This window comes from Pleurodeles waltl, chromosome 4_2 (genome assembly GCF_031143425.1).
Source record: "Pleurodeles waltl isolate 20211129_DDA chromosome 4_2, aPleWal1.hap1.20221129, whole genome shotgun sequence".
Lineage (NCBI taxonomy): Eukaryota > Metazoa > Chordata > Amphibia > Caudata > Salamandridae > Pleurodeles > Pleurodeles waltl.
Genome location: NC_090443.1, coordinates 186393574 through 186407110, shown reverse-complemented (window position 1 = coordinate 186407110; position 13537 = coordinate 186393574). Strand labels below are relative to the sequence as shown.

The 13537-nt window shown below is 49.2% G+C and overlaps 1 protein-coding gene across 1 annotated transcript in view; it reads right to left on the bottom strand.

Annotated features, from left to right (window-relative positions):
* Positions 1 to 13537, bottom strand: part of LOC138293833 (lactoperoxidase-like) — an 814295-nt gene that overhangs the window by 154117 nt on the left and 646641 nt on the right. The window contains exon 10 of the mRNA XM_069233150.1: positions 3566 to 3780. Coding sequence (XP_069089251.1) covers positions 3566 to 3780 — 215 coding nt within the window. The remainder of the gene's footprint in view (positions 1 to 3565; positions 3781 to 13537) is intronic.

Below are 13537 nucleotides of genomic sequence, written 5' to 3'. Positions count from 1 at the left end.
ACAGATGTGCCCAATTCTGCATAAGCCAGTCTACACCGGTTCAGGGACCCCTTAGCCCCTGCTCTGGCGCGAAACTGGACAAAGGAAAGGGGAGTGACCACTCCCCTGACCTGCACCTCCCCTGGGAGGTGTCCAGAGCTCCTCCAGTGTGCTCCAGACCTCTGCCATCTTGGAAACAGAGGTGCTGCTGGCACACTGGACTGCTCTGAGTGGCCAGTGCCACCAGGTGACGTCAGAGACTCCTGCTGATAGGCTCCTTCAGGTGTTAGTAGCCTATCCTCTCTCCTAAGTAGCCAAACCCTCTTTTCTGGCTATTTAGGGTCTCTGTCTCTGGGGAAACTTTAGATAACGAATGCAAGAGCTCATCCGAGTTCCTCTGCATCTCTCTCTTCACCTTCTGCCAAGGAATCGACTGCTGACCGCGCTGGAAGCCTGCAAACCTGCAACATAGTAGCAAAGACGACTACTGCAACTCTGTAACGCTGATCCTGCCGCCTTCTCGACTGTTTTCCTGCTTGTGCATGCTGTGGGGGTAGTCTGCCTCCTCTCTGCACCAGAAGCTCCGAAGAAATCTCCAGTGGGTCGACGGAATCTTCCCCCTGCAACCGCAGGCACCAAAAAGCTGCATTACCGATCCCTTGGGTCTCCTCTCAGCACGACGAGCGAGGTCCCTCGAATCCAGCGACTCTGTCCAAGTGACCCCCACAGTCCAGTGACTCTTCAGTCCAAGTTTGGTGGAGGTAAGTCCTTGCCTCACCTCGCTGGGCTGCATTGCTGGGAACCGCGACTTTTGCAGCTACTCCGGCCCCTGTGCACTTCCGGCGGAAATCCTTTGTGCACAGCCAAGCCTGGGTCCACGGCACTCTAACCTGCATTGCACGACTTTCTAAGTTGGTCTCCGTCGACATGGGACTCCTTTGTGTGACTTCGGGTGAGCACCGTTTCATGCATCCTTGTAGTGCCTGTTTCTGGCACTTCTCCGGGTGCTACCTGCTTCAGTGAGAGCTCTTTGTCTTGCTCGACGTCCCCTCTCTCTCCTGGTTCAATGTGCGACCTCCTGGTCCTTCCAGGGCCACAGCAGCGTCCAAAAACACTAACCGCACGATTTGCAGCTAGCAAGGCTTGTTGGCGTTCTTTCGGCGGGAAAACACTTCTGCACGACTCTCCACTGCAAGTGGGATCCGTCCTCCAAAGGGGAAGTCTCTAGCCCTTTTCGTTCCTGCAGAAACCTCAGCTTCTTCTGTCCAGTAGAAGCTTCTTTGCACCCATAGCTGGCATTTCCTGGGCATCTGCCCATCTCCGACTTGCTTGTGACTTTTGGACTTGGTCCCCTTGTTCCACAGGTACCCTAGATTGGAAATCCACAGTTGTTGCATTGTTGGTTTGTGTCTTTCCTGCATTATTCCTCTAACACGACTTCTTTGTCCTTAGGGGAACTTTAGTGCACTTTGCACTCACTTTTCAGGGTCTTGGGGAGGGTTATTTTTCTAACTCTCACTATTTTCTAATAGTCCCAGCGACCCTCTACAAGGTCACATAGGTTTGGGGTCCATTCGTGGTTCGAATTCCACTTTTGGAGTATATGGTTTGTGTTGCCCCTATCCCTATGTTTCCCCATTGCATCCTATTGTAACTATACATTGTTTGCACTGTTTTCTAAGACTATACTGCATATTTTTGCTATTGTGTATATATATCTTGTGTATATTTCCTATCCTCTCACTGAGGGTACACTCTAAGATACTTTGGCATATTGTCATAAAAATAAAGTACCTTTATTTTTAGTATAACTGTGTATTGTGTTTTCTTATGATATTGTGCATATGACACTAAGTGGTACTGTAGTAGCTTCACACGTCTCCTAGTTCAGCCTAAGCTGCTCTGCTAAGCTACCATTATCTATCAGCCTAAGCTGCTAGACACCCTATACACTAATAAGGGATAACTGGGCCTGGTGCAAGGTGCAAGTACCCCTTGGTACTCACTACAAGCCAGTCCAGCCTCCTACAGTATGGAAGTGTGCTGGGTCCCACCTCAATCCCCCTCCCCCCGCCCGGTACACCCCTTAATAGGCCAATTTCCCAAGGCCCTACCTCTGGCCAATCATTAGTGAATGGAAATGGGTGGCAGAAGCAGGCCTGGGCTTAGGCCTCAGCCCAGGGGGGAGGGAGGTTATGCGCTTTTGATCACCCACAGGGGCCAAAGATGACAAGGGACAGTAGGGGCACCCCAGGGGCTATGTATGGGGGCTGCAGCCCCCAGCAGGCTGAGCAACAGCCTCCAAGAACAATTTAGGCCAGCCTAATGTTCAAGGGCCTCAGGCTGTGCCACAAGCAATCTCCCACAGCCCCCTCCTACCTGTGTCTTGACAGACAGATTCAGGCCAGACTTCCTACTGGATCCAGTTTGCTGAGCTCCCACGAGGGTCAGTCCCCCTCACATCCATGACTAGGGGAGTTAGGAATCCTGCTCAAGCAATAGAGAGGGACCACAGGAACCAGGGTCAGCAGGCCCCAAAGCCACTCCCCAAGCGTAGCACAGGTTCCAATGAGACAGGGGATGGTCCATGGCCACGAGGCTTCAGATTTAAAAAAATAATGGCCATAGTCGAGTCCTGCAAAGTTCGGATGTTGCCTCAGGTCCTTATGGCACTGGTAGGTGCCCAGCCATTGCGGATTACTGCCTAATTATTTTATCGGCCAGCAGAGCCCCTCTCTGCAGCGGCCATCTTGCTGCTCGGCTTTCTGGCACTCCCTCTGTCAAACTACCTTTACACTTTGGGGCAGATTTGCAAGCCCCTAGTGCCTCCTTGCGCCACATTAGCGCCATTGTTTTATGCTAATGTGGCGTTAAGAAGGTGTTTTTGCCATGCCAAATTTATAAAGAGGCGCAATGCATGAATTGCGCCACTTTGCACCCCCTTGCGCCACATTATGCCTGCGCCAGGCATAATGTATGCAAGGGGGGTGTTCTGGCATTAGGAGGCCTGCAAAAATGGTGCAATAAAAACTACAAGATTTCACTGCACCATTTTTGGTGTCATTTTTAACACCTGTTCAGAGCAGGCATTAAAATGACGCACCCATATTAACCTATGGGCCTCCTTGCGCTTTGCTCCAGTAGTGCCAAAATGTTTGACGCTAGTTGAGCAAAGTGCCACAATAGCTCAAACATTTTGACGCTATTGGCCTAACGTATGCCGTGGTGTGCCATATTATAAATACGGTGCACCCAAGGTGTCGTTAGGTGGGGCAGGGGCGATGCAAGAAAAATGACGCATCAGTGCTGATGCGCCAGTTTCTTTTAAATCTGCCCCTATGTCCAGTAGTGTTATTTCTTATTCTGTTGCCACCACATCTCAGATTATTAATGAAATATTTTTCCCCTTAGGTCTCTTCTAACCATTAAAATGTCATATACTTTATTTTGATATATTCTGTCAAGTTTCATTTGGTATTGAACGAATCTTGACCTGTCGCGCCACATGATCTCTCACAGGTCTCCTTTTTCCACTAATATGCAATATCATGTATTCCAACATCATTGTCATAAGTGCCCCGTTTACCTTTTGGTGGTGGGGTTGTTTCTGTCCAAGCAGAGAGATCAAGTTTATTTAAAGACTTGCAGCTCACAAAGTCCTGTGGATATTCACTGCCTTTGAAGATGTCTATTGGCACCTCTGTGAGACCACTGTTGTCACAGATGATCCGTGAAAGTGAGGTGGTACTGAGAGCCAAACGCTGCTGCTTGCTGAAAACACCAGCATTCTGCCACCAAAACCTGCAAAATAATTGGAAGAGACCAATGATAAACGTTTCAGATTACTTATGAGTGATCATTAGTACAGTAAGACCAATATTTATTTGTCACAGTCCTTATCATCCCCAATCGCTGACTTGTAACATCCTATTTTAGTGTACCAAAGCAATGCCATGATCATATAAAGACTAGACAGTGTACTGGTAAGGCAGAGCATGTAAGGACTCTGATGAGAAAGAAGCAGACTCCTTCAATCAATTTGTGCTTTACCACTTGATGAAATATGAGAGGAGTGAACTGTTTACACTCTACAATACCATGCATGAGTAAACAAAGACCCACGGGTGTGATATTGAGGCAACCATGAGTTTATTGGGAAAATTTAGTCATCCAGAGAAAAACAACATCTTCACTATCTCGAGCAAAAGTCCAATGGAGACAATCCCTTGGATGCAGGAGATCATTTTGAACAATGTTTGCGTGGGTGCATATATATCGGTATTGATATGCTTGTCAAGGACACACCTTGCTTTTCTACACAAAATGCAAATATGACTGCTGCCTGTATGACACTGAACAAAAGGACACATGACCTCCTAAATCATTCTACTCTGAAGAAATGTGAACTTGCAGCCAAGAAGCTCAGTGTAGGAAAGTAGCCCCTTTCTAGCATGGTTACCCCCACTTTTGGCCTGTTTGTGAGTGTGTGCCAGTGTGTTTTTACTGTGTCACTGGGATCCTGCTAGCCAGGACCCCAGTGCTCATAGATAAAAACCTATATGTCAGTGTGTTTTGAGTGTCTCACTGAGATCCTGCTAGCCAGGACCCCAGTGCTCATAGTTTGTGGCCTAATATGTATGCCTGTGTGGTGCCTAACTGTGTCACTGAGGCTCTGCTAATCAGAACCTCAATGCTTATGCTCTCGCTGCTTTTAAATTTATCACTGTAGGCCAGTGACTTCATTTACCAATTTCAATTGGCACACTGGACCCCCCTTATATTTCCCTAGTATATGGTACCTAGGTATCTAGGGCATTGGGGTTCCAGGAGATCCAAATGGGCTGCAGCATTTCCTTTGCCACCCATAGGGAGCTCAGACAAACCCTTACACAGGACTGCCATTGCAGCCTGCGTGAAATAGTGCACACACTATTTCACAGCCATTTTCACTGCACTTAAGTAATTTATAAGTCACCTATATGTTTAACCTTCACTTGCTGAAGGTTAGGTGCAAAGTTACTAAGTGTGAGGGCACCCTTGCACTAGCAAAGGTGCCCCCACATAGTTCAGGCCCTTTTCCCCGGACTTTGTGAGTGCGGGGGCGCCATTACACGTGTGTACTACATATAGGTCAATACTTATATGTAGCTTCACAATGGTAACACCAAATATGGCCATGTTACATGTCTAAGATCATGGAATTGTCCCCCTATTCCAAATCTGGTATTGGGGAGCCAATTCCATGCATCCTGGGGGCTCCACCATGGACCCCCAGTACTGCCAAACCAGCTCTCTGAGGCTTGCACTGCAGCTACAGTTGCTGCCACCTCACAGACAGGGTTCTGCCCTCCTGGGGTCTGGGCAGCCCAGTCCCAGGAAGGCAGAACAAAGCATTTCCTCTGAGAGCAGGGTGTTACACCCTCTCCCTTTGGAAATAGGTGTTACAGGCTGGGGAGGGGTAGCCTCCCCCAGCCTCTGGAAATGCTTTGAAGGGCACAGATGGTGCCCTCCTTGCATAAACCAGTCTACACCGGTTCAGGGATCCCTTCTCCCCTGCTCTGGCGGGAAACTGGACAAAGGAAAGGGGAGTGACCAATCTCCTGTCCAGCCCCACCCCAGGCATGGTGCCCTGAGCTCCTCCAGTGTGTGCCAGACTTCAGCCATCTTGCTTTGCAAGGTGTGGGGGCACTCTGGAGGGTTCTGAGTGGCCAGTGCCAGCAGGTGATGTCAAAGAACCCTCCTGATAGGTCCATACCTGATACGGTAGCCAATCCCCCTCTCAGAGCTATTTAGGGTCTCTTCTCTGGGTTCTCTTCAGATTCTGCTTGCAAGTTTCCTTCAGGAATCCTCTGCAACAACTTCAGCATCCTCTGATCTCGGATCATCCTCAGCCTGCTCCAAGAAACGCTGTAGCTGCAGCAAAGTGTCTACAAGAGACACTTTTCTTCAGCAACTTCAGCTCCAAGTCAGCAACTGCAACAGTTTCCAATGTGTGCATGCTCTGGGGACTCCCTGTCTTCATCCTGCACCAAAAGGACCGAAGAAATCTCCCGTGGAGCGACAGAGTCACTCCCCTGCTCTAAGCAGGCACCTTCCAAGGCGACGACCGGTACCGTGGGACTCCTCTCACGGCGATGAGCGTGCTCCTAAGGACACCGAGGGTGAACATCATCGACATAGACTGACCTGAAGTCCTGCTGACACAATTTGGAGGAGGTAAGGCCTTGCCTTCCCGAGAACTACGGTACCCCTGTGTTTTGTGTCTTCTTCGCCTCCTGAGGCCTCTGTGCACTCTTTGCAAAATTCCTCGCTGAGTTGTTCTCTGGCGGCGTGGGACCTTGTTTTGTTGTGCTGCATCAACTGCGTTTTGCACCTCCTTTGAACCCAGATCCTGCGGCTTCTGGGGCTGCTGGCTGGCAACCTGAGGGCTCTTTAGAGTGCTGAGAGTCCCCTCTTGCTCCTCACACAGAGTTGAGGCCCCCAGGCCCCTCTTGGGTCCATACAGTGCCATTTTTATGAAAAATACACTTCTGCCGTAGTCAAGGCTTGTTGGCGCCTTCCATCACGAAATCTCATCTGTAACGATCTTCACACCGTGGGAACTCTTTTGCACTATGCAGGAACCCACTGGCATCTTTCTAGGGTGCATTTCTGCAGTCTTCAACTAACCGGGGACTCTTCTTTTGCACCCTCTTCTGGGTTGGCAGGGGCTCCTGTCCTTCCTGGAACTTTTTTCGACTTCTGGAATTGGTCCTCTTCCTTTGCAGGTCTTCAGGTCCAATAATCCAGCAGTTGTTCTTTGCAGACTTTGTTGGCTGCCGCAAAATCCCCAAAACGAGGTATATTGTGTCCTAAGGAAACTTGTAGTACTTTATCCTGCTTTTCTGGGCTCTGGGGTGGGGTCATTTACTTACCTTTACTGTATTCTTACTCTCCCAGCGATTATGCGCACACTACACTTGTCTAGGGGGAATTTGTGATTCACATTCCACTTTTTTAGTATATGGTTTGTGTTGTCCCTAGACCTATTTTCTCCCATTGCAGTCTATAGGATTTCCTACTGTATGCATTGTTCTATGACTATTTACTTGTGTAACGTTGGTGTCTAGTTTATATATTGTGTATAATACTTACCTCCAGAAGGAGTATTGTCTTTAGGATATTTTTGGTACTGTGTCACCCAAATAAATACCTTTATTTTTGGTAACACTGAGTATTGTCTTTACTTGTGTAGAAGTACTGAGTAACTATAAGTGGTATTGCATGAGCTTTGCATGTCTCCTAATTCAGCCTAAGCTGCTCTTCTATAGCTACCCCTATCAGCCTAAGCTGCTAGAACACTAGTACATTCACTAGCAAGGGATAACTGGACCTGGTGTAAGGTGTAAGTACCCAAGGTACCCACTACAAACTAGGCCAGCCTCCTACACTCAAGATCACAGTGGTGGTGAAAACTGCATTAAAATAGGGGCCGCAGGATGCTCACTGATCCTCTAACGTGTTGAGACTGGCAGAACACTGTGTTCTTGAGAGACTTCAGGAGGAGCTTAGTCGTGAATGGGTGATTCTGCCACTCCTTAACTGGCCTATCTTTTAGTCAGATTAGTGGAGCTACTCCTACCTGTCACTCTCTGGCTCTGTTTATTTGCCTCTTCTGGATCATGACCACCTCCTGCTGTGCTGTGTTGCAGAACTTCTGGCAGTATGTTCAATGGGGAGCTTAGTGCCTAAGTTACTGCCGCAGAGTGGAGGGCACCGACATCACAGATGCAGCTCTACCGATTGAGTGGGCTGCTGTTAGTCACCGCTGCTATTTGGTTGGGTTTCATTTTGCTTAGGAAGGAAGTCTGGACACATTACATTATTTTAACTGTTGTAGCTATGGTTTTTGCTCCCTCTTACCCTGGATGGTTGTAGGACTTTGTAGGTAGCCAGCATAAAAAAGCTGATTGGTTTCTAATGAAGCTGTCAGCTATCTAGGTGATTTTGTTGTGCAGTAGCTCAAGCCGAGCAAGCTGCAGATAGTTCTGAAAGTCCAAGTATTTTGCCTGGTGCCTTCCTACATACAGAAGTCTTCCTACAGTCCAGCGGCTGAGGAGCCAGTCAGTGTAATCTTAAAGACTTTTGGAGCCCAGGCAATCAATATTATGGGGTCCCCTTTTCTGAACAACTACATTTTATTACCCTTTTTCTACTATTTCAAAACTGCAGAGCCTCAGTGACACAGTTAGTCACTACACAGGGACACACATTCAGGCCACCAACTATGAGCACTGGGATCCTGGCTAGCAGGATCCCAGTGAGACAGGCAAAAACAAACTGACATAGAAGTAAAACTGGGGGTGACATGCCAGGCAAGATTGTACTTTCCTACACCCCCCTCCACCAAACGAGGGACAATAAGGCTAACTATGCCCAGATGAGTCTTCATTGGAGTGGGTACTCCCAGGTCTATGTTCCACTGTATAGTCCATTCCCTGTAGGGAGATGGACCCCCTCAACAATTTAGGATTTTCACCTTTCATTTGTTTAAGCCATAATAGAGGTTTGTGGTCTGTCTGAACAAGAAAGTGAGTACCAAACAGGTATGGTCTCAACTTTTTCAGTGCCCAGACCACAGCAAAGGCCACCTTCTCTATAGCAGACCAACACCTTTTTCTAGGGGCCAACCTCCTGCTGATAAAAGCAACAGGTTGATCCTGGCCCTCAGTGTTAAGCTGTGATAGAACTGCCCCTACCCCAAATTCAGAAGCATCAGTCTGGACTATGAAGTTCTTGGAGTAACAAGGGCTTTTTCGGACATGTGCAGAGCACATGGCCTGTTTTAGCTCATCAAAAGCCTTTTGACAGCTAGCTGTCCACACTACCTTTTTAGGCATCTGTAGGAGGCTGGCCTGGCTTGTAGTGGGTACCAGAGGTACTTATACCTTGTGCCAGGTCCAGTTATCCATTATTAGTGTAGAAGAGGTGTTTCTAGAAGCTTAGGCTGATAGAAGGTAGCTATGGCAAAGCAGTTTAGGCTGAACTAGGAGACATGTAAAGTTCATACTATACCACTGGTGTCATATGCACAATATCATAAGAAAACACAATACACAGAAGTGCTAAAAATAAAGGTACTTTATTTTTATGACAATGTGCCAAAAGTATCTCAGTGAGTACCCTCAGTATGAGGATAGCAAATATACACAAGATATATGTACACAATACCAAAATATGCAGTAATAGCAATAGAAAACAGTGCAAACAATGTATAGTCACAATAGAATGCAATGGGGACACATAGGGATAGGGACAACACAAACCATATACTTCAAAAGTGGAATGCGAACCACGAATGGACCCCAAACCTATGTGACCTCGTAGAGGGTCGCTGGGACTGTAAGGAAACAGTGAGGGTTAGAAAAATAGCCCACCCCAAGACCCTGAAAAGTGGGTGCAAAGTGCACCTAAGTTCCCCAAAGAGCACAGAAGTCGTGATAGGGGAATTCTGCAGGAAAGACCAATACCAGCAATGCAACAACAATGGATTTCCAGATGAGAGTACCTGTGGAACAAGGGGACCAAGTCCAAAAGTCACGATCAAGTCGGGAGTGGGCAGATGCTCAGGAAATGCCAGCTGTGGGTGCAAAGAAGCTGCCACCGGATGGTAGAAGCTGAGGATTCTGCAAGAACGACAAGGGCTAGAAACTTCCCCTTTGGAGGATGGATGTCCCACGTCGTGAAGAGTCGTGCAGAAGTGTTTTCCCGCAGAAAGACAGCAAACAAGCCTTGCTAGCTGCAAAGCTTGCGGTTAGGGTTTTTGGATACTGCTGCGGCCCAGGAGGGACCAGGATGTCGCCAACTACGTGAGGAGACAGAGGCGGCGTCCGGCAAGACAAAGAGCCCACTCAGAAGCAAGCAGCACCCGCAGAAGTGCCGGAACAGGCACTACGAAGTGGAGTGAATCGGTGCTCACCCGAAGTTGCACAAGAGAGTCCCACGACGCCGGAGGACAACTCAGGAGGTTGTGCAATGCAGGTTAGAGTGCTGGGGACCCAGGCTTGGCTGTGCACAAAGGAAATCCTTGGATAGTGCACAGGAGCCGGAGTAACACGCGGTTCCGGTTCCCAGCAATGCAGTCTAGCGTGGGGAGGCAATGACTTACCTCCACCAAACTTGGACTGAAGAGTCACTGGACTGTGGGAGTCACTTGGACAGAGTTGCTGAGTTCGAGGGACCTCGCCCGGCGTGCTGAGAGGAGACCCAGAGGACCGGTGATGCAGTTCTTTGGTGCCTGCGGTTGCAGGGGGAAGATTCCGTCGACCCATGGGAGATTTCTTCGGAGCTTCTAGTGCAGAGAGGAGGCAGACTACCCCCACAGCATGCACAACCAGGAAAACAGTCAAGAAGGCGGCAGGATCAGCGTTACAAGGTCGCAGTAGTCGTCGTTGCTACTTTGTTGCAGTTTTGCAGGCTTCCAGCGCGGTCAGCAGTCGATTCCTTAGCAGAAGGTGAAGAGAGAGATGCAGAGGAACTCTGATGAGCTCTTGCATTCGTTATCTAAGGAATTCCCCAAAGCAGAGACCCTAAATAGCCAGAAAAGGAGGTTTGGCTACTTAGGAGAGAGGATAGGCTAGCAACACCTGAAGGAGCCTATCAGAAGGAGTCTCTGACGTCACCTGCTGGCACTGGCCACTCAGAGCAGTCCACTGTGCCAGCAGCACCTCTGTTTCCAAGATGGCAGAGGTCTGGAGCACACTGGAGGAGCTCTGGGCACCTCCCAGGGGAGGTGCAGGTCAGGGGAGTGGTCACTCCCCTTTCCTTTGTCCAGTTTCGCGCCAGAGCAGGGCTGAGGGATCCCTGAACCGGTGCAGACTGGCTTATGCAGAGTGTGGCCTATATGTATGTGTTAACTGTGTGGTGCCTAACTGTCTCACTGAGGCTCTGCTAACCAGAACCTCAGTGGTTATGCTCTCTCATTTCTTTCAAATTGTCACTAACAGGCTAGTGACCAATTTCACCAATTTACATTGGCATACTGGAACACCCTTATAATTCCCTAGTATATGGTACTGAGGTACCCAGGGTATTGGGGTTCCAGGAGATCCCTATGGGCTGCAGCATTTCTTTTGCCACCCATAGGGAGCTCTGACAATTCTTACACAGGCCTGCCACTGCAGCCTGAGTGAAATAACGTCCACGTTATTTCACAGCCATTTACCACTGCACTTACGTAACATATAAGTCACCTATATGTCTAACGTTTACCTGGTAAAGGTTAGGTGCAAAGTTACTTAGTGTGAGGGAACCCTGGCACTAGCCAAGGTGCCCCCACATTGTTCAGGGCCAATTCCCCGGACTTTGTGAGTGCGGGGACACCATTACACGCGTGCACTTCATATAGGTCACTACCTATATGTAGCTTCACAATGGTAACTCCGAATATGGCCATGTAACATGTCTATGATCATGGAATTGCCCCCTCTATGCCATCCTGGCATAGTTGGCACAATCCCATGATCCCAGTGGTCTGTAGCACAGACCCTGGTACTGCCAAACTGCCTTTCCTGGGGTTTCACTGCTGCTGCTGCTGCTGCTGCCAACCCCTCAGACAGGTTTCTGCCCCCCTGGGGTCCAGCCAGGCTTGTCCCAGGATGGCAGAACAAAGGACTTCCTCTGAGAGAGGGTGTTACACCCTCTCCCTTTGGAAAATGGTGTGAAGGCAGAGGAGGAGTAGCCTCCCCCAGCCTCTGGAAATGCTTTCATGGGAACACATGGTGCCCATTTCTGCATAAGCCAGTCTACACCGGTTCAGGGACCCCTTAGCCCTGCTCTGGCGCGAAACTGGACAAAGGAAAGGGAAGTGACCACTCCCCTGACCAGTACCTCCCCTGGGAGGTGCCCAGAGCTCCTCCAGTGTGCTCCAGACCTCTGCCATCTTGGAAACAGAGGTGCTGCTGGCACACTGGACTGCTCTGAGTGGCCAGTGCCACCAGGTGACGTCAGAGACTCCTTCTGATAGGCTCCTTCAGGTGATGCTAGCCTATCCTCTCTCCTAGGTAGCCAAACCCTCTTTTCTGGCTATTTAGGGTCTCTGTCTCTGGGGAAACTTTAGATAACGAATGCAAGAGCTCAACCGAGTTCCTCTGCATCTCTCTCTTCACCTTCTGCCAAGGAATCGACTGCTGACCGCGCTGGAAGCCTGCAAAACTGTAACATAGTAGCAAAGACGACTACTGCAACTCTGTAACGCTGATCCTGCCGCCTTCTCGACTGTTTTCCTGGTGGTGCATGCTGTGGGGGTAGTCTGCTTCCTCTCTGCACTAGAAGCTCCGAAGAAATCTCCCGTGGGTCGACGGAATCGTCCCCCTGCAACCGCAGGCACCAAAGAACTGCATCACCGGTACCTTGGGTCTCCTCTCAGCACGACGAGCGAGGTCCCTTGAATCCAGCAACTCTGTCCAAGTGACTCCCACAGTCCAGTGACTCTTCAGTGCAAGTTTGGTGGAGGTAAGTCCTTGCCTCCCCACGCCAGACTGCATTGCTTGGAACCGCGACTTTTGCAGCCACTCCGGCCTTTGTGCACTTCCGGCGGAAATCCTTTGTGCACAGTCCAGCCTGGGTCCACGGCACTCCAACCTGCATTGCACGACCTCCTAAGTTGTTCTCCGGCGACGTGGGACTCCTTTGTGCGACTTCGGGTGAGCACCATTTCACACATCCTCGTAGTGCCTGTTTCTGGCACCTCTCTGGGAGCTACCTGCTGCTGAGAGGGCTCCTTGTCTTGCTCGACGTCCCCTCTGTCTCCTGACGCAATTTGCGACATCCTGCTCCCTCCTGGGCCACAGCAGCGTCCAAAAACCTTTACTGCATGATTTGCAGCTAGCAAGGCTTGTTGGCGATCTTTCGGCGGGAAAACACTTCTGCACGACTCTCCACGGCGTACGGGATCCGTCCTCCAAAGGGGAAGTCTCTAGTCCTTGTCGTTCCTGCAGAAACCTAAGCTTCTACTGTCCAGTAGCAGCTTCTTTGCACCCACAGCTGGCATTTCCTGGGCATCTGCCCATCTCCGACTTGCTTGTGACTTTTGGACTTGGTCCCCTTGTTCCACAGGTACCCTCGACTGGAAATCCATCGTTGTTGCATTGCTGGTTTGTGTCTTTCCTGCAGAATTCCCCTATCACGACTTCTATGTCCTTTGGGGAACTTTGGTGCACTTTGCACTCACTTTTCAGGGTCTTGGGGTGGGCTATTTTTCTAACCCTTACTATTTTCTAATAGTCCCAGCGACCCTCTACAAGGTCACATAGGTTTGGGGTCCATTCGTGGTTGGCATTCCACTTTTGGAGTGTATGGTTTGTGTTGCCCCTATCCCTATGTGTCCCCATTGCATCCTATTGTAACTATACATTGTTTGCACTGTTTTCTAAGACTATACTGCATATTTTTGTTATTGTGTACATTTATCTTGTGTATATTTCCTATCCTCTCACTGAGGGTACACTCTAAGATACTTTGGCATATTATCATAAAAAAAAAGTACCTTTATTTTTAGTATAACTGTGTATTGTGTTTT